Genomic DNA, 19368 nt, shown 5'->3' on the forward strand with positions numbered 1-19368 from the left:
CTGGGGTCCTCTCCCCCCAGGCCTCATGGCACCCTGCCCCCACCGGCCACGGCTCCTGTGGTTTCCAGATTCGGTTTGCGACCTCTGATGGCCTTAGGTGTGGCTGGAGTAAACTTTTTGAAAAAGGAGGAATTCTCTTCCCTCCTTTTTCTGGGGAAAAGATATTTTTAGTATCTGAGCAGAAGCCTCGCACAGACTGGCCTTATTTAACGTAGCGCTGGTTGAGACCCAGTCTCCTTGGAGAACCAAGGCCAACCCCAGGGTGATGTCACTGGGTCTCCCCTTATCAGAGGAACCATGCGCACCTGCATCAGAGCCACTCAGGACCCAAGGGAGGTCACCTTTGCACCCTGTGTAGGCAGTAGGCAACCTTGACTCTCACCAGATGCAAACTCTGGAATGTCAGCGGTGCCACCCACACAAGGGCTGAAGTGGAGACCCCTGATTTCTTTCTTTCTTTCTTTCTTTTTGGCCTCATCTGCAGCATGTGAAAGTTCCCAGGCCGGGGATCAAACCCATGCCACAGCAGTGACAACACCAGCTTCTTAACCCACCGAACCACCAGGGAACTCCCTGATTTCTGCTTGGCTTTGGTTGAAAGCTCACTGACTTCTTGCCAGCACTCTCAATCTTTGCCGAGTGAGATTTATGAGACACGTGACTTGTATACAGTAGAACCGGACTAATGCTCCTTGGCCACTGAAAGGACGAAAGGGTACACTTAACAGATGAGTAGCCCAAAGACGGGGACGCTCATTAAGGCACTTGCCACAGAGAACTGTTTTTAAGCACCTGCGAAGAATCCACTTTCCTACAAGAGTCTGATCCTAAAATCTCCTGTTACAGTCAGTCCCTGATGACCCCTGCCTAAGGATCTCCTGAGATTAGTTTGTGTTACATCTGCCTTTGAAAAATAGACACTGGCTGCTCCTAAACTTTTACAATCAGAACTTCGCATAAATCACGTATATATCATAGGAGAAAAATACTAAGTGGCTGCTCCTAAACTTTCACAGTCAGAACTTCTGTAAATCACATATGTATATCTATGATTTATGGGACGTTTATACATAAACGTTCAAATTAAGTTCAAATTCGTGACATGTCATTAAGTTGGGGGCAGTGTACACTTTCAAAGCACGTCATAGTTATTTATCCTAAAGCAGACCTTTCTTGACTGTCCCTGTCCTGACTTCACGTCTCCTGATGGGGGGGAGGGAGGGTCTCTGACACCCCGTGGACCCCCGCTGTGTCCTTCCTGGGATTGTGGTTTCCAGGCCGCTCGGGGTGGACCAGGCCCTCTGTGACTCCCTCCCCCGCGTCCCCGTCCCTGAGGCTCTGTCTGCCTCTGAGACACACAGAGGCGAGCACGAGAGCATCGCCCTTCCCTATTCCTCCGAGGTGGGGCTCCAGCTCCAGCCCTGCAGGGCCCTGAGCGCTGGGCGCTCATCCCTCTTCCTCCAGTCGCTTTGGGACGCCACAAAGTTAATTCCAAACGGTTCGGACATATTTCAAAGGCATCGGTGCCCTTCGAGCTTACCCGGCAGAGGCAGGGAGCACTCCGTATGTAGGGACACTTTTCACCTGTGGGTGGCGTCACAGCCGGGGGAGCCCTGAAGCACGTGCAGCCTCGCCTGGGTTGGCTCGTCATGTCGGAGATGGTAACGAATTGCTGTTAATCGTATTAGACACAGTATATTGTGGTCACTTCTTTGGATGATATTTTAGAGAGAAAACTGAGCACCAAACATCTCTCCTGCAGGGAAGCAGAGGCCTGGACGGCTACCAAGGCCCTGACGGGTACCCAGGACCCAAGGTGGGCTCATCGGACGGCCTTCCCTCCTTCCCTGGCATGTCCTGCTCACTGCCCCCCACGACCCCGATGGAGGAGACCACACGACACCTGGCACTGAGAGACGCGAGGGACGTTCGTCCCGGCGTCACCTGCGTCCCAGCCTGAGGATGCTGCACACCTGCAGGGCCGTGGGGAGGGCCTCGTGGAGGTGGGGCCGGGAACCTACACCCAGCGCAGCATGAACCAGAGCCCGAGAGAGGCTGATGCTGCAGGAACGGGGGGGGGAGCCCTGGTTTCAGGCGGAGGGGGGGGGCATGACTGACTTGCTTAAATAATCCCATGGGCTGCGGGGACACTGAGGACCAGAGGTGCAGCTGCTCCGGCTGAGGGGGCAACCAGCTTGCAGAGGGCCCTTTCCTGCTGGGGGAGGGGTCGGGAGGGTGGAGAGGGAGGCAGTGTAGCTGGTGAAGACCCAGCAACTCGCGGCCAGGCTTTCCAGGCCCCAGGAGGCTCAGAGATGTCGGGCAGCAGGTGTTCAGGTCCCGGTGTCCAGATGGTATTGCATCAGGTGTGGTCACCCCCCGGCTCCCCCGCCGTGGGTGGCTCAGAAGCTGTCATCAGCACAGAGGAGTCTGCCCTGATGGCATGGCCACCTGGCCGCTGCTGGTCTTTGATGGGGCCTCGGGGGTGGGGTGGGGGGCACCTGCCCACTCCGCTCTCCTGGCGGGTCCGGCTTCGGCCGGATGATCGGTGCAGCATGGTGGACGCCAGGCCCAGGCACTGGCCACTTCCGTGACTCAGGGCAGCCTGCGCTGGGCTTGCAGCCCACTGCCCGCTCCAGTCCTCAGCGACAGGCACAGCACCCAGAACCCCAGCGGGCTGGTCTCACATCCTTCTGTCTCCCTCTTTCCTCTCTGCAGGGAGACAGGGGTGACCCAGGCCCACCAGGAGCGCCAGCCTACTCCCCACATCCGTCTCTGGCCAAAGGTCTGTATGCCTCCTGCCCACACCCTCACGCCACGTGGGCTTTCTCCTCTTGTGGGCGCAGAGCCGGGAACCTGGGAGAAAGCCTTTCTGAGCAAACACAGCAAAGCGAAAGAACCACGAGATGTTTGGTGCTAAAGCTTCCGGGAGCCTGTCTTGTGAACCAGGCCCCTCGTGGCTTAAGCGGGGTGCCTCAGAGAGACCCTGGCGTGGCCTCTTCCCCAGAGTGCACGCCCACGCCCCTGCACCAGGCCGTGCTCTCCCTTCCACATGCCTGAAGGTTCCGTCTGCCAGGCCTCCGTGGTACGGTCCCAGCCACCTTCCCTGGTGTCTGCTCCACATGCACCACGATGCTTACACACCCCCACGCCCCCACCCACCAATCTGAAGCCCAGAATTGATCATTGCCCATGATCTAGAACAGTCACCTACTCCAGACATCTGCACCTGAGCGCTACAGGAAGGTGGTCCCGTGGTCACAGGGGACCCCAGAGAGTCAGTGAAGGATTTTGACTGAGCTCCTTGCTAGTCGGGCTCAGCCTTCCAATCGGCAGCATCTACTGAAATGAGATTCTAGTTCTGCACCGAGAGTGCCGGTCACTAGAACCTTTGAACGTGCATCCTTCTAAGTTAAAAACAAAGTGTAAGAGTATTTATTTGTGGATAACTTATCCACGGTACATTGGATGTTCTGTGAGGGCGGGGATTTTAGCCTGTGTGGTCACTACTGTACCCTGTTTCTAGAACAGTCCTGGCACATGGTAGGTGCCAGGTAAATATTTACCTGAATGATTATTGGCTGCTGTACATGCTGAAACATACGCATCAGATGGGGATTTTAAAAGGTGAGATTTTTCAGAATGAAGCGCTAGCGTTTCTTTCCTATACCAGTAGCTCATCCAACTCACCCCATCCCGTATGTCCAGGGGTCGAGGGCTCACCTTCCTGCTTAGGTGGGAACCGTCTGTTGGTTTAGTAACTATGTCGCATGTCTCAACCCAGCGTTCAGAGACTATAGACAGAGCAGGGCTGAGGACAAGGCCTGGGGGGTTCTCCAGAGATTTCTCTCCAGGGTGACGTCACACCCTCGAGGATCATTTTCCAGTAAACTTGGCACCTGGGAGCCCACCCCGCTATGGAGCCAGCTCCCCACCCCACCCGGCCAGCCCAGTGCGGCTGCAGCGCCAGAAACCCCAGGGACCAAACGTGAGGGTGACACTGGTGGTGCTTTCGGTGAAATGGTGCTAACGTCTTTGAGGCTTTAGGAAATTAATTTTTTAAATTTTGCAACCCACTTCTTAAAATTTTTTTCTATTAAATGAAAGATTCTTTTTTTTTGTCTTTTTGTCTTTTTAGGGCCGCACCCACGGCATATGGCGGTTCCCAGGCTAGGGGTCGAATCAGAGCTGTAGCCCCCGGCCTCCTCCACAGCCACAGCAACTCAGGATCCAAGCCACATCTGCGACTGACACCACAGCTCACAGCAGCGCCAGATCCTTAACCCAATTAACCCACTGAGCGAGGCCAGGGACGAACCTGCATCCTCATGGATGCTAGTCAGATTCGTTTCTGCTGAGCCACGACAGGAACTCCTGAAAGATTCTTTAAATTCTACAGGGCTTTATAATTTTCAAAAGTTTCACACGCATGATTTCCTATAATCCCACCATAACTCTTTTCCCCCCACCTCTGTTGCCCCTCCCAGCTTCCTTCTCCCCACTGGTTCTCACTAGTTTGTTCCCTGTATCTGTGACTTGGCTTCTTTCTTGTTTAGTTCACTAGTTTACTAGTTTGTTGTATTTTTTAGTTTCCACATATAGATACCATACAGTATTTGTCTTTCTCTGTCTGACTTATTTCACTTCCCATAATGCCCTGCAAGTCCATCCATGTTGCTGCAGGTGGCAAATTTTCATTCTTTTTCAGGGCTGAGTAATATTCCATTGTGTGTATGTACATCTTCTTTATCTTTTCATCAGTTGATGGACACTTGGGCTGCTCCCATACCGTGACTGTTGTAAACAGTAGTGTGCTGAACACGGAGGTGCATGTATCTTTTTTAAAAAGTATTTTTGATTTTTTTCAGATCTATAGCCAGGAGTGGAATTGCTAGATGATATGGTAGTTCTATCTTTAGTTTTTTAAGGACCATCCATACTGTTTTCTACAGTGGCTGCACCAGTTTACATTCCCACCCAGTGTAGGAGGGTTCCCTTTCTCCACATCCTCGCCAGCATTTGTTATTTGTGTTCTTTTGGATGGTGGCCATTCTGACAGGTGTGATGTGATGTTGGCAGCATAATCTTGAAGATTAATGTTGGCGATGCTCTTTAGCCTTCAGTTCCCCTTCATCACCCTGCATTCCTGGAAACCACTCTGGGGTGGTGGGTGGTTTAAATTCCTCTCTCCCCAGCACCGGGTTGCAAAGTCCACAGCCACCTTCCTTGCTCCCGGCGGTGGTGTCCCAACACGCTGGGTGAGCCGGAAGGCTGGCCTTGTTCCAGGGGTCCTGAGCGTGAGAGGCTGACTCATGGGCAGATTCTGTCATGGAAACAAGGAAAAGAAACATGTCTCTCACTAGGCCATTGTGCAGGAGCTTGTCAAAAGCAAAGGGGACAGAGGGAGCTTCGCATTTTTTTACCTTTGTTGTTGTAGTTGATTTACCATGTTCTGTCCATTTCTGCTGCACAGCAAAGTGGCACAGTCATACATATACAGACATTCTTTTTCTCGTTACTGTGTCCATCGCGAGTGATCGGATAGCGCTCCCTGTGCCGTACAGCAGGACCTCATTGCTTCGCCATTCTAAAAAGAACGGTTGGCATCCAGTAACCCCAAACTCCCCGTCCATCCCCTCCCTCCCCTGGAGCTTTGCACTTTTAAAAAATATTTGCAATGGGAGTTCCCGTCGTGGCGCAGTGGTTAACGAATCCGACTGGGAACCATGAGGTTGCGGGTTCGATCCCTGCCCTTGCTCAGTGGGTTAACAATCCGGCATTGCCGTGAGCTGTGGTGTAGGCTGCAGACATGGCTCGGATGCCCCGTTGCTGTGGCTCTGGTGTAGGCTGGCAGCTACGGCTCCGATTGGACCCCTAGCCTGGGAACCTCCATATGCCGCGGGAGCGGCCCAAGAAATGGCAGAAAGAACAAAAAAAAAAAAAAAAATTTTGCAAGGTAACTCAAAAGTGATCTTGCTCTTCTTCCAAACACAGGAGAGGCCTGCAGTTTTCAATTTTATTTTGCCTATTTTTATTCAGTCACAATAATAGCTAATATCGGTGTGGTACCAACCCCGCGTGCACCAGGCAGTGAAGCGAGTCCTTCGAACTTGTGTGGGTCAGTTATTTGGAAGGACCCTCTGAGATGGGGGCTGGCACAGCCCCATTGTACTAGTGGAGAAACTGAGGCACAGGCAGTGGAGTATCTTGCCCCAGACCACGTGTGCAGCGAGTGGAGGAAAAGCCGCAGACCCGGGCCTGACCTGGAGCCCAGCCCTCCTCCCCTGCAGGCAGCCAGCCCGGCACAGGTCCACGACTTAGTCGCCACCCTTACAAACACGTGGAGCACAAGGCCAGCAAATTCCTCTCGCCTTCAGGACTTTCTCCTGAGATTAAAAACTTCCAGATCACATCACAATGAGCTCTCTCCCCACAACCACCAATGGCTGTGCACCAAACCTCGCGCTCTTAGCCTGCCCCATTGTAGTCCAGGAACTTGTGCCGAGCGGGAGCACGTGGCTAGTTGCACAGCCAGGCAGCGTGACGAAGCCCCTTGGTGCTGGTTTATTGAGGGAAAAGCCTGTGAGAGCATTCACATCTGTTATTCATCCAGCAAACAGCTATGGAAAGCCGATCTGGCGGGATCGGGTTCAGGGGAGGGGGGGTTCAAAGCAAGTTGACCCCGCTGGCCCCTGATCTTGCACAGAGCCTGGGCCAGGGAGGGAAGAAGGGCTTCAGAGGGAATCACCCCGCCCCACCCCCGCACGGTGCCTGGGGTGGGAGCGGCCTCATTTTATCTCATCTCCTCCTTCGTTCCCGCTGCCTCAGCTCTTCTCCGACCTGATTTCCCACAGTCCCGTTCACTTGCGCCCGGAACCTCCAGGTGTCCTGCTGTGCCCCTTCAGTCTGGCTGATGTCCCCTCGGGAGGCCCTGCCCCGACAGTCCTCTGCCCTCCCTCCCCGACATCCACCCCTCCACCTGTCCCCTTCTCCGTGAAGCCGATGCCCCACCCTCTCTGACACTGGGGCTGTGATTCCACCCCCACACATGCTTTTACGCGACTCAGGTGTCATCAAAGTGTGCGACACTGAGCCCCAGACACACTCAGAGCTTCAGAGCTCAGAAGGGCTGCCACTCCTATCATTTCCACTCTCCGGGGCCCTCGCTGTCAGCTTTTACCCCCAATAACCATCCCTGCCTTTAATCCTCTCTTAGGGCATTCTGGGCCCCTCTGGTTTTATAGTATTTATGGAAATCATGTGTCAGCCCTATGTGGCTGGGAACGAGCTCCTGGAAAGCAGGGGCCACCACAGGTGTCACATCTGGAGTCCGCTGTGCCTCGTGCCTCACAGCAGGTGTCAGGACACATGTGTTCAGGGAAAGTGAGTACCTGCTTCGAGTCCTGGACGCCAGTCTTGTTCTCACTGTGGGCCTGCCTTGGTTCCAGGTGCCAGAGGTGAGCCCGGATTCCCAGGAGCCCTCGGGGAGCCAGGAGCCCGGGGGGAGCCCGGAGACCCCGGCCCACCAGGCCTGCCTGGCGTGTCCGTCAGAGATGAAGGTAATGAGGTTCTCGGGCACCAAAACTAAGCTGTCCCCTCGGGTCCCACACGCGCCTGTGGCCACACAGCCTTCCGGCCAGCGCCCTGTCGCGGGAAAATCGTGCTTGGAGGTCGTCACGGACCCAGTCACTCCCTGACTGGGTTAGACCAGACCGCTGGCGGTAGCGGGCGCTTCTGTCACTTCCCGGAAAGAGCACAGGCATCGTCCAGTGTCACGGCCAGGCGCGACGGCAACGCTCAGGCCGTCACGTGGGGGCGGAGGGGGGCTTTCTGAAGTGGAGAGACGGTGACGGAATGCCCCGGCGGTGTCACCCCTCATCCAGCCGGGGTCTCCCGTGGCCGGAGGGCCGGCGCCACGGGTTAACGTCAGAAAGCTCACGCTGCCACGATCGCTGTTGGATTTCAGACGAGAAGAGAGGCCTGCCCGGCGAGATGGGCCCCAAAGGCTACGCGGGAGAGCCGGGCGCCCCCGCGCTGTACCCTGGCCCCCCAGGAGCCGACGGAAAGCCGGGCCTCCGCGGTCCCCCGGGACCCCCTGGACCCCCTGGACCAGACGGTAAGTGGACAGACACTCGAAGGGCGTGGAGGCCAGCATCCAGACCAAGAAGCCGGGCCCTGGAGGGATCTTCACTTGGGCTTTTCTGCTAAATAGTTCCGGGAATAGGCAGCAGGCGGTGGCTTAGGGCATCACCAGTGCTCTGGGTACAGACAGGAGGAGCCAGGGAGGAGGAGGGCAAGGCCTTGTGAGCGGCCTCGGCCGTGTCTCTGTGACATCTGGCCACTGGCTCCGGGGAGATCAGTCCTTCAGGGAAGCATCTGGGAGGTGCAGTCTGGAGGCCACGCGCTGAGAGGAGCAGGTGTCTGCACGGGAAGCTCCAGACACCGTCCTCCAGCCGAGGCCTCTGCCTGACCACACGCAGCCTGCCCCCGGGGTGAGCCGACGTGCTGAGCCGTCTGAACCAGCCGCCCCCTGGGCCCCTTGGAGCCAGGGCTGCAGCTGCACAGGTGGTGACGGAGGCCAGGAGTGGCTGCACAACTGTGACAGCATGTGGCAGCCGCTGGCCGGGGCCCAGAGGAAAGAACCTGAAAACGCCCCCCAAAGTGGCTCTGCTCTCGGCTTCCCGGTGTTGAGTTTTGCTTTGGACATCATGACGTCAGAGAAGACAGGAGGTCGCCACTTCTTTCCATGCGACATGGACGCAATTCAGTATCTTCTTTTCAAAATACATGGCTTTCAGCTCCTGCCCTCGCCCCCGATCCTCTCTGACAGCTTCCTGTCCTCATTCGCTGGCAGATGAGGCAGTGTGTGCATTGAGGGTCAGTCGCAGGGAAGCTCAGAGACCAGGCTCTTGCTGCTTTCGGTCGATGGCTTCCCTCTGCTGACTCTCTAGACGGAAAGCTCTTGGAGGCCTGAGAAGCCCGTGGGTACCTGCTCCTTCCAGTAAAAAAATCGGCAGTCGCTTCTCAGGAGCTTCTTCTCGGCTCCTGCCGTCAGTTTTTAAGTTGATGCGGTTCTGCGTTCCCCACTTCCTTCCACTACGAAACCAGATCCTCATTCTTTTCAGAACCTTCGGGTGCCGATATTTCCCTGGAACCGAGCAGCGTTCTCACTCGTGTTTTTTATTATCCTGGTGGCGGATTTATTACCGTGACATCTGTGATCATGGCTGAGTTTCCATGAGCATTACATTTCTCAAGTAAATGGTTTCTGCCGAGTTTTCCTTTTTTGGCAACAGAACACGATGTGTTAAAAATAAGAGCATAAAAATACGCCTCCCTAAAAGACTGTGATTGAAGGCTAACCTTGCCATTATTCCTGTAACTAAATTCTGCGTTGACAGAGACACTAACACATTCCATCTGGCTTCGTAAATCTTGCTTAGTAAGTCTACCGTTTACGGACATAAGTCATCTGTAAACAAAGCCACTGATTTCGCCTCCATATTGTTTAACCGAAAGGAGAATTTAGTAAATCGATGGAAGGGCATCTTATACCTTTTATCAATTTAAAATTTCTTAAGCATCCAACTTAAGTTCTCCTTGAAATAGACACATTATTTCCCAGTTGTTTTTTAAGGCAGTCTCTTGTACAAAAAGTAACCAACCGTGGTGGCCTTTTAAAATATTTTCAAGTAGAGTCATAATTTAATATCGATGACCTCGAGTCCACAGAGTTCTTCACTCTCCCCCTGGACCGAGATCGTTGGCTCCTTTTCTTGTTCACTGCATGTCACCAGGTTTTCTGTGCTGCCACTGATGGACAGCAGAATTTGTAGTCTTCTGCAGCTCCAGCAAAGTCAGACCGGGAAGTCGTTTTTCTTTCTGAGCTCAACATTCCGCTGACTCCGGGTTCCAGCTCAGTTAACTGAGACGACTGCTGGGCCAGCTCCTTTGTGCCCTAGAATCAGTCCAAATTACCGCCCCGTTGTTCCGGCCACTGGTCTCTTGGAGGAAAACCGGGTCGGAAACAGGGCGGGGGCGCCCACTGTCCTTTAGGACTTGTTGGAAATTGTTAATGTAGTGGATGAAGAAAAAACTTCTTTGGGGTGGGGGGTGGCCCCTTGAGATGGCCACCAAGTGCCCTTCCTGTAGATTTGCAAACGCTGCCAGGAACCCCCACAACCTCTCCGTCTGGGAGATTAGTTATTTTAATCTCACGTATCAGGAGAGCTGGAGACATAACATGAAGCCCGCAGTCCGCCCCTGGACGCGCCTGCCCTTGACCTGGTCACCAGGGACCCGTGCAGCCGCGTCCTGGGAGCCCTTTGCTCCACCAGCAGCCTGCCCTTAGCCCGGGAGGCTGCCAGCGGCCCCTCCGCCCACCCTTCTCGGGCTCTGGGTCGCCTGCTGACTTCCTGAGGCTCCTCTGCTGGGTCCCCACCACCACCACCCTCCAGGAGAGGGCGAACTTTCTGTCTCTGTCTCGGCCCGGCGTACTCACGCATTCGCAAGAACTGCAATACCAGTCACGTGCCAGCTGTCCCTAAGTGTTCTGTGCTCTTCCCTCCCTGGCCCAGTTCTGGGCTCTGAGCTGCACGCCGTCCCGCGGTTAACCCAACACCTCGTCACCCCCATGTGTCCCACAGGCATGTCCAGCTTTGCGTGTCCAAAACTGAGCTCCAGATCTCGCTCCCGTCCCCACCCCCGGCACCGCCCCCTCCCCCAGGGCCCCGCCCATCACACCCCAGAGCTGGAGCCCCGCCCTCCATCCCAGCCCGTGCTTCCCGGGCATGTGCGGCCCTGTTCCCACCACGAGGTGGCGCTCTGCTCCGGAGGGACCCAGAGCGTCCTGTGGGCTCTTAGAAGCCATTTCTCACACCCTTGCCTGGACGTCCCTGTTTGGAATTCTCAGGGCCCTGCAGACGGGGCAGCCCTGCCGAAGTGCCCTGGTCCTAGGGAGGGGGAAGGGGGAGGCGGACGAATCACAAGTCATCCATACAGTTACACGAACTCACATGTGCATGTGTCCACGTGTGTGACCCCAAGGGGTGAAACGGAGGAGCTTGGGGCCTGGGGGGAGGGGCGCGCCAGGTGCCCCTGCTCCAGGGAAGAGGGCAGGGCCAGGCAGCAGGCTCGTCTTCATGTCTTTTATTGTTTTGTTTGGGTCTGGTTTTTGTCATTCTGGGAACCAGCAGTTGCTGGTCTTAGAACCCATGACTTTAGCACACACGTAAAACGTGTAGTTTAAAAAATCCAAACTCTGTTGCACCACTGTGGTGCAACAGGATCGGTGGTGTCTCTGCAGCGCTGGAATGCAGGTTCGATCCCCAGCCTGGCACAGTGGGTTAAGAATCCAGGGTTGCCACAACTGTGGCTCAGATCTGATCCCTGGCGTGAAAACTCCAGATGCCACAGGGTGGCCAAAAAAGATATAGAGGAAGGAAGGGAGGGAGAAAGGAGGGAGGGAACGAAGGAAGGGAGGGAGGGAGGGAGAGAGAGAGAGAGAGAGGAAGGAAGGAAGGAAGGAAGGTTAAAAAAGAAATCCAAACTGACCTTAGGACTCAGTGTTTCTGAAAAGCAAAGATTTCTCTTCTAGACTTCAATAGAAACGAGGTCGGAGGCGCTCTCCTGTCTTTCCGCCCCTGGACACCATGGCCACAGAGCAGCCTCCCTGTCTTCCGGAGAGGAGTTGGGGTGGGCTGGGAGTGGGGGTCATTTTCTGTTGGGAGACTTACCCTTAAACCTTCTTATGCAGGTTCAGGGAGAGACAGGGTCCCCAGGGCTGTGTAACGTGTGTCCTCATGGGTTTTGTCTTCAGATTTCCTGTTCGGCCTCAAAGGCGCAAAAGGCAGCATGGGCTACCCTGGGCCTTCCGGTTTCCCAGGGGCTCGCGGCCAGAAAGGATGGAAAGGTAAGAGTGCCGGGAGCCGCGGGCTGGGCGCCGCGCAGCCCTTCCAGCCCGCCTCGCCGCTTCTCTGGCTCTGAGGTGGGAACGAGCCCCCGCTTCCCCTCCCCCTGTGGACATCGCACTGGAACTGGGTGGGGGGGGGGCAGGTGATGTCTCCGCATTTCCTGCGCACCCATCCCTCACCGTCTCTGTCCTGTCTGCCACCCTCAGCACCCAATTTTCAGGGAGCACAGGGCCCCACAGGGGGCAGAAAAGACCCACGGTGATTTGTTAGCCTGAGTTCAGATGGTTCGTTCTGCTCCAAGAAAACGTCACCAGTATTTATTTGCAAAGGGCTGTAGGACGGCATCCGGTGTGGCCCTGACGGAGATTAGGGATTAGGGCAAAGGTGGCGAGACTCTGGAGAGGCTCAGGTGCTGGCTCGCAGGTGGGGCCGTGAGAGCAAATTCTCCTGCCTTTTCCCCCTCCCGCTGCCCCTGGGAGGACCCACCTTCCCAGGGGCGAGCTGGCCTGGGTCGGGGGGACCCCAGTAGGGCCTGTTCGGCTCCCCCACCCCTGGGCATCCTGACGTTTAACCACTGGACCTCTGTGTGCCTGTGAGACACACGGATGCATCCCGGCCCTCAGAGGATGGGGCACCCGCAGGAACCAGGTGTCCTGGGTAACTGGACAGCTCAGCCCCCTGGGAACCTGTCACCCTCTGTGCCCTGGGCCCCAACCTGACCACCAGCCACCAGCCACCAGCCTGCCCCCGCCCCTGCCGCCAGGCTCCCTGGGTCCAGCCCTGCCAAGACAGAGGGAGGGTGCATTTCTCCCTATCCCCCCGGACCTTGGCTTCCAGCCCCACAGCCACTGCCAGGCCACCCTCCCTCCAGCTCCCCTTGACCCTGGACCTTCCTCCCCTGGCCCCCAAGGTCCCATGGTGGCTTCCCACAGCTACTGTCACTGAGTCCCCAGCTCTGGCCACACCTCTGTGAAGGGTCCTATTCCTTACGTACCTTCACTCAGCATCTCGGAGACCATTCCCTCAGGCTCCTTGTCCAAGGACGAGGGTGTGGGGACGAGAGTAGACGTGCCCTGCAGTGTGCCCGCCCCCCGCCCAGCCCCCACCTGCCTGCAGGGCCGGCGGAGAGCTTCGTGCTTCCCGAGCACACAACAAGCCCCCCACCCCCACCCCCGCTGCAGGTGACGCCGGCGACTGTAAATGTGCAGAGGATGACCAGTTCGTCAGGGCTCTCCCGGGGCCGCCAGGACCCAAGGGCTTTCCAGGCATCAACGGGGAACCGGGGCGGAAAGGGAGCCAAGGCGACCCAGGCCAGCACGGCATTCCTGGATTCCCAGGGTTCAAGGTGAGAGAGCTGTTCTGTCATGAAGCCAGGAGACGACCTTGACCCCTGTCCTTGTCCCCACCTCCCGCCTTTTATTTACTGCGTTAACCCAGCATTAGAGCAGCCACCCGTGTGCACCCAGGCTCCACTCCAAAAAGCCACGCTCTACAAGAGGAACTTTAAAGCTTTTCCTGGCCAGACAGTGAAAGGGGGCAGCTGCTGGGAAAACAGATTGATGCTTCCTCAAAAAGTCACATGTAGGGGAGCCGGGTGACCAGGAAAGTCCCCTCCCAGGACAGACCCGGGACAACTGAAGCATGTGTCCATAGCGAACTTGGGCACACATGTTCACGGCAGCTTTCATGAGACAACCCTGAAAGTGGAAGCAACCCAGATGCCATCAACTGCTGGACTGATAACCAGACATAGCGCCCCCCGCCAGGGGGGGACATCGCTCAGCCATCAAAAGCAGCCAAGTGTGATGTGTGTGCCCTCGGGAACGTTACACTAAGTGAAACAGGACAGACACAAGAGATAGTGCAAGATACTGTTCATGTGAAATGACCAGAACAGGCTAATCTGGAGGCAGGAGGTGGGTTGGAGGTTGCCAGGGCTGGGAGGAGGGCAAGTGGAGGGACTGCTTCCCTCGGGGGCGATGAAAATGGCCGGGACTTAGGTCCTGGTGAAGCTTGCAGAGGCTTTTGTGAAAACACTGAAGACAAAAAAACCCACACTGAATCGAAGGCTTTAAAATGGTTAATTTTCCAGTATGTGAATTAACATCTCAAAAACACGCCCAGCCTTTTGAATGTAAAGCATAGCCTTCACCTCTTCATATTTCAGATGGGACCGAGTTCATGTTTTAGGACGGTTCCCTCAACGCGATAAAAAGCGAGACTTCTAAGTAAATCAGTGAAAACGCTATCGTGTTGTATATTCAGCCGTAGAGGAACAACCGATCGGGTCACTTGGCCGAGGACAGTTGGGAGGGTCCGGCCCCGTGGCCAGGTGCAAAGCCCCCGCCGCGAGAGGCTGCGGCGCCACTGCTTCGTGTCGAGGGGGCTGCGCAGAGAAGATGACGGCTAAGGCTCCTCCCTGCGCCGGTCCTGGGCCTTAAGTCCTTTGATCCAACTGCACAGAGTAGGCGCTGCATTGCCTCCTGGTTTAATAATGACAACCAGTGACACGCCGTGGTTGGCTACGTCTTCAGAAAAAGCGGACGAAATGAGAAGCTAAACTGAATGGTAACGTAGCCGGTAGGCCATTCGATTGTTCACGAAACGATTGGCCATTTCCCAGACGTCAAACGGATCCCAGTTTGTGCACGTGGAGTGTCTAAAGTCTCCCAAGAGCAGGCACCCTCCCCCGTCCTGCAGGCACACCCTCGGCGCCTGCGTGCAGGGACCCCGGTGCCGTGTTTCTCTCGCGTTTAATCGCAGGTCTGTGTGTCGGCCAGCCACGCTGCAGCAGGAACGCCTGCGTCGGTTTTTTGTGATTTAGGGTCTGCAGAGCGCTTGACTAGGGGAGTCAATTAGTGACTGAATTCACGCGTCCATCCACCTGTCCAGAAGCTCCCGTTGAGCAGTGCCTGTGTGGGAGGCACCGTTCTGGGTACTGAGAAGATGCCACCCTCTTCTGCAAAGAGCCAAGTCAGTAAATCAAGTGACAGTGGAATTGTTTGGGAGTGAAGCACTCATAATCCCTTGAAACGCTTAATTAAATGGACAGTAGAAGTTCCGTGTTCTTGTAAATAACAACGACTTCGAGTTGCCCCCAAGCTGGCATCACGCACCTTAAGATGCTCTTCCGCTCGCTGAAAGACCTAAACTCGAGCTTCCAGCTCAGAGACTCCTGCCCTGCACTGTCTCTGAAGAATGACTTTTGCCAGCCTCGCTTTCTGTTGCGGAGACGAGCTTCGCCACCGAAGGATCTCGAGCATCCGTCCCGTGCTCAGAAGCTCAGCTTGCCCGGACCCCCCGGAGCTGGCGTTAGTCAGCACCTCGTGTGGCAGATCCAGGCGGCCCCGGAGCCGACGGGTCGACCAAGCCCTGGGACGTGGGCCGAGTGCACACGGAGGTTCCGGTGCCTGGGCCTCTGCATTCCTGACAGGCTCCCAGGGAGGCTGGTGCTGCCCATCTGGGGACCACACTTTGAGAAGCAAGGCCTTTATCTTCACCTTCCAGCCATGGGCGGCCGCTTCCATTACATTTTAACTCATGAAAAATTGAAGTCCCACTGGCCCCGTTCTGGTGCTCGCTGAGCCTTTGTGACTGGCGGCCACAGCTCTGGGCAGTCTGGGCCTGAGGACAGGCAAAGGCCCTCACGCCAGATGCACGGAAGTCACGCCTTCTCGGATGCCTGTCCCGGGGGAGGAGGAAGTCACTTTGTTTGTTTCCACAGGGAGCCCCCGGTGACGCTGGGCCCCCCGGGCCCAAAGGAATGAAGGGCGATTCCAGAACAATCACCACCAAAGGTCAGTCTCTGTGGCCAGCAGGCTCAGACCATTCGCCTCACTACACGGCCACCCCAGGCGAGTAAACCCACACTGCGATCCTTCCCCAGGTGAGCGAGGCCAGCCAGGTGTCCCAGGTGTGCCTGGCCTGAGAGGGGACGACGGTGCCCCAGGGCGTGACGGACTCGACGGCTTCCCAGGCCTTCCTGGCCCTCCCGTGAGTACGAGGCTGGCCCAGCCGGCCACCCCTCACTCACCTGAGCATCCCAGGTGCTGCCGCAGCCTCCCGGTGCACCTGATCTTAGGAAACAGTGAGCGAGCTTGGAAGCCAGGCCCAGAGTGAACATTTCAAAGAAAAAGAGGAAATCAGTATTCGTCCTGGAGTAAGGCATGAAGGAGAGCCCCCCAGGCCCAATGTTCTAAAGTGGGGGTGGAACCCTGTTTCTCCAGGAGCGGTTGGAAAATACACCACCTCGTTTTTTGCAACATTGCAAAAAAGAGGATGAGTGATGACACGCAGAGCCCCGCCTCCTTTGTGCGGGGAGGCTGAGGTTGGACCGGGCGGGCGGCCAGCTCCTGAGACAGACTCACCTCCCCCCTCCCCCCGGACTTCACCCGCCCTGCCGCCAGCGTCCTGCTCTTCTGGCCTTCCTCCCTCTCCTTGTTCCTGACAAGGGCCCTGCCCTTACCTGTCCAAACCAAAGACCCCTGTCCTTTACCGAGGCTTTAATCCCTCCGAATAGCTGGGTCACAAGTGCTCCATCCTGACACCAAAATAGCAGGTTCCTGCTCCCATGCATCCAGGTGGGTGCCAGCCTGTTCTCGGGTAAAACTCCCCCCGAGAGCGAAGGTCGGAGCAGGGCCCTAGTGGCTGTGGAAAGAGAAAAGTACCCACTCAGCCCCTAGGCTGTTCAGAACTCTCACCAAGTGTGTCGTGCGTGGCTGTTAGAAAGTCTGCCCTCGCTTCTGGGACTTGGTTGGACCGTGGCTTTTCGGTTTCTAGTCGCCTCTGCTGTCTCTCTGCTGTTTCCACAGCACGGAATTCGGGGCAACGAGGAAGGGGAGCTGGGGTACGCTGTCCTGGAGGTTTAAATGTATTTGAGAGATAAATGGAATTTCTCACAGGGCGATGGCATCAAAGGCCCCCCAGGGGACGCGGGCCACCCAGGAGCACCCGGCACGAAGGGCCTTGCAGGAGATCGGGGCCCCCCAGGACTGGGCCTGCCTGGCCCCAAAGGCGAGCGTGGTTTCCCCGGAGATGACGGATTACCTGGGCCGCCAGGCTTCCCCGGGCCTCCTGGCCCCCCAGGCCCCCCTGGACAGATAGGTACGGAGGGACCCAGGCTCGCATCCTCAAAGTCACCAGACGCTGCTGGTGCTCCAACACATGCCACTCTTCTTGGGTGTGTACACCCCCCCCAGGGGGGCGGAGGGGAAGCATGTGAGATGCTGTCACAGCATCGGTTCTCGGCCAGGTGACGCCCACCACAGCGGTTTCCAAACCCACCACAGCCTGCTCTCACCTGCTGGAGCAGGGGCCTCCCCCCACGCTGGACTCACGGAGGCTCAGCAAGGGCCTCGGATTCCCCGGCCATCCCGGGAGCCCCCCCCCCCCACTCACCACACACACACTCACACTCACCACACACACACACGCTCACACCATACACACGCATGTGCTCACACTCACCACACACCACACACACTCACACCATACACACGCACGTGCTCACACTCACCACACACCATATACACACACACGCTCACACTCACCACACACACACATATACATATACACACCACACACACTACACACAAAAATACATACACACACACACCACGTATACACATACATACACACACATACATATACCACACACACACACACACACACATGCCCATGGACAGGCCAGGCACTTCCCGTTGTTCCCACAGCCCCTCACTCTGTCACTGTCTCGCTTCCAGATTGTGACTCAGGTGTGAAGCGGCCCATCGGAGCAGACGGACAGGAAGTCGTCCAGCCAGGTACTGTAAAGCCTCCAGGCGGCTGCAGGGTTCTGGAAAACTCGCAGCTTACAGAACATGTGCGGGTGGAGAACTGGCGGGAGCCCCTGCTGTGGGCACGGAGCTGCATCGGGAATAGGAACACGGGCGGGCTTGGACCAAGGAGGGGCAAGCCTGAGGACCATCATGTCACCAAGTCGTCCCCACAATACAAAGCCTCTGTTTACAGTGTTGGCGAGAACGCCCAGAGAAGTCCGCTCCCGCCTGAAGTAGATGCCGGTGTGTGTGTGTGTGCAAAGGCGGCTGTGAATGAGCTGCTTGTCGTGTGGGGTGAGGGGTCCAGGTGCCCCTGAGCAGAAGTTGGTCCAGCGATGCGGGAATGTGGAAAGCATGGGGTGGAGGGGGGAGAGGAGGCGTGGGTGGCCCGGCTCGGGGAGGGAGCTGGAGCGGGGCCTGTCTGGAAGCTGACCTGGCTGCCATCAGACAGGCAAAGTCTCCAGCCGGGGGCTCAGAACCCAAGGTGGGAAGCCTGGGTGAAGAAAGAGGCCCGGACACGAGGGGGAGCCAGCATGGGTCCGGCTTGGAGGGTGGAGCAGAGAGGGTGAATTTTGCATGGTTGGGAGTTCCTGTCGTGGCGCAGGGGAAACGAATTCAACTAGGAACCATGAGGGATGTGGGTTCAATCCCTGGCTTCACTCAGTGGGTTAAGGATCCAGCCTTGCCCGTGAGCTGTGGTGTAGGTAGCAGACGTGGCTTGGATCCCGCATGGCTGTGGCTGTGGTGTAGGCCGGCAGTTATAGCTCCGATTGGACCCCTAACCTGGGAACCTCCGTATGCCATGGGTGTGGCCCTAAAAAGGAAAAAGGGGGGGGGGATTTTTCGTGGTTAAAGGTGCCAGCGAAACGACTGGAGGACAGTGGCTCCCAGGTGGCTGTTGAGAGTTCGGGCGTAACCCTCAGGGTGAAGGCCGGGCTTGGAGAAGCAGCGTCAGGACCTGTGGGTCCCCTGCAGGGGGTGGGGAGTTGGTCAGGTGCTCGGGGCCAGGGTGCAGGGCAGGAGGGGCAGCCGCAGAGCCGGCTGGGCTCAGAGGTGGGAAGGCCCGGCAGTGAGGCTCCGCGGGCTCGAGGCTGGGCCCCTGCAGATGGCCGGGTCCTTTCTCTTTAGACCTCGTGGCTGTCCTTGTGCCCCGGACCCCTCGTGTGGCAGAGGAGCCCAAAGCCCCTCCTTGGCCATTAAGTCGGGCCACCACAGGAGCACTGCCAAACCCCAGGCAAACGGACCAAGGGTGTGGGAAAGCATTACTGTGCCCACAGGGCGCCTCTGACAAAGTACCCCTGCCAGTGTCACCAGCCAGAAGTGCTGCGTGACTCTCAGCAGCAAGTGGCCGAGGCTAATTCTGAAAGTGACCTAAGTCCCAAAGGAGAAGTCAAAGTCTTCCTTCTGAGACCGCAAGCCTTCTCCATCCCTGGGGGAAGTTTCCAGACGAAGAAAGGCATTCACACTGCCTGACTCGGGGGTGGGGCGGGGGGCCAGGTGAACGTGGCTGTGCCAGGTGTGGCCCTCGCCGAGGACCACCGACTCACTGCCAGCTCAGCCGGCTATCTGGCTGGACCGACTTCGTTTGCACTTTATATTACTAGTCTGATGTTACTGCACAGGGAAATTAAACTTCTGTTTAC

At 56.8% G+C, this 19368-nt stretch overlaps 1 protein-coding gene and 2 long non-coding RNA genes across 4 annotated transcripts in view; 1 reads left to right on the forward strand and 2 right to left on the reverse strand.

The window, feature by feature from the left end:
* Positions 1 to 19368, forward strand: part of COL4A2 (collagen type IV alpha 2 chain) — a 178229-nt gene that overhangs the window by 120094 nt on the left and 38767 nt on the right. For both annotated transcript variants that reach the window (XM_047755980.1, XM_047755981.1), the window contains 10 exons: positions 1763 to 1816; positions 2716 to 2782; positions 7446 to 7556; positions 7964 to 8113; positions 11816 to 11908; positions 13091 to 13254; positions 15634 to 15706; positions 15796 to 15902; positions 16811 to 17012; positions 17651 to 17710. In XM_047755980.1, coding sequence (XP_047611936.1) covers positions 1763 to 1816; positions 2716 to 2782; positions 7446 to 7556; positions 7964 to 8113; positions 11816 to 11908; positions 13091 to 13254; positions 15634 to 15706; positions 15796 to 15902; positions 16811 to 17012; positions 17651 to 17710 — 1081 coding nt within the window. The remainder of the gene's footprint in view (positions 1 to 1762; positions 1817 to 2715; positions 2783 to 7445; positions 7557 to 7963; positions 8114 to 11815; positions 11909 to 13090; positions 13255 to 15633; positions 15707 to 15795; positions 15903 to 16810; positions 17013 to 17650; positions 17711 to 19368) is intronic.
* On the reverse strand, positions 4996 to 7453 carry LOC125113338 (uncharacterized). Its single transcript, XR_007131416.1, has 3 exons — positions 7389 to 7453; positions 5421 to 5584; positions 4996 to 5320 (listed from the first exon to the last, which is right to left on the reverse strand). It is a non-coding gene; the product is annotated as an uncharacterized LOC125113338 (long non-coding RNA).
* LOC125113339 (uncharacterized) lies at positions 13972 to 16884 on the reverse strand. Its single transcript, XR_007131417.1, has 2 exons — positions 15943 to 16884; positions 13972 to 15591 (listed from the first exon to the last, which is right to left on the reverse strand). It is a non-coding gene; the product is annotated as an uncharacterized LOC125113339 (long non-coding RNA).

Source organism: Phacochoerus africanus, chromosome 13, assembly GCF_016906955.1.
Source record: "Phacochoerus africanus isolate WHEZ1 chromosome 13, ROS_Pafr_v1, whole genome shotgun sequence".
Classification (NCBI taxonomy): domain Eukaryota; kingdom Metazoa; phylum Chordata; class Mammalia; order Artiodactyla; family Suidae; genus Phacochoerus; species Phacochoerus africanus.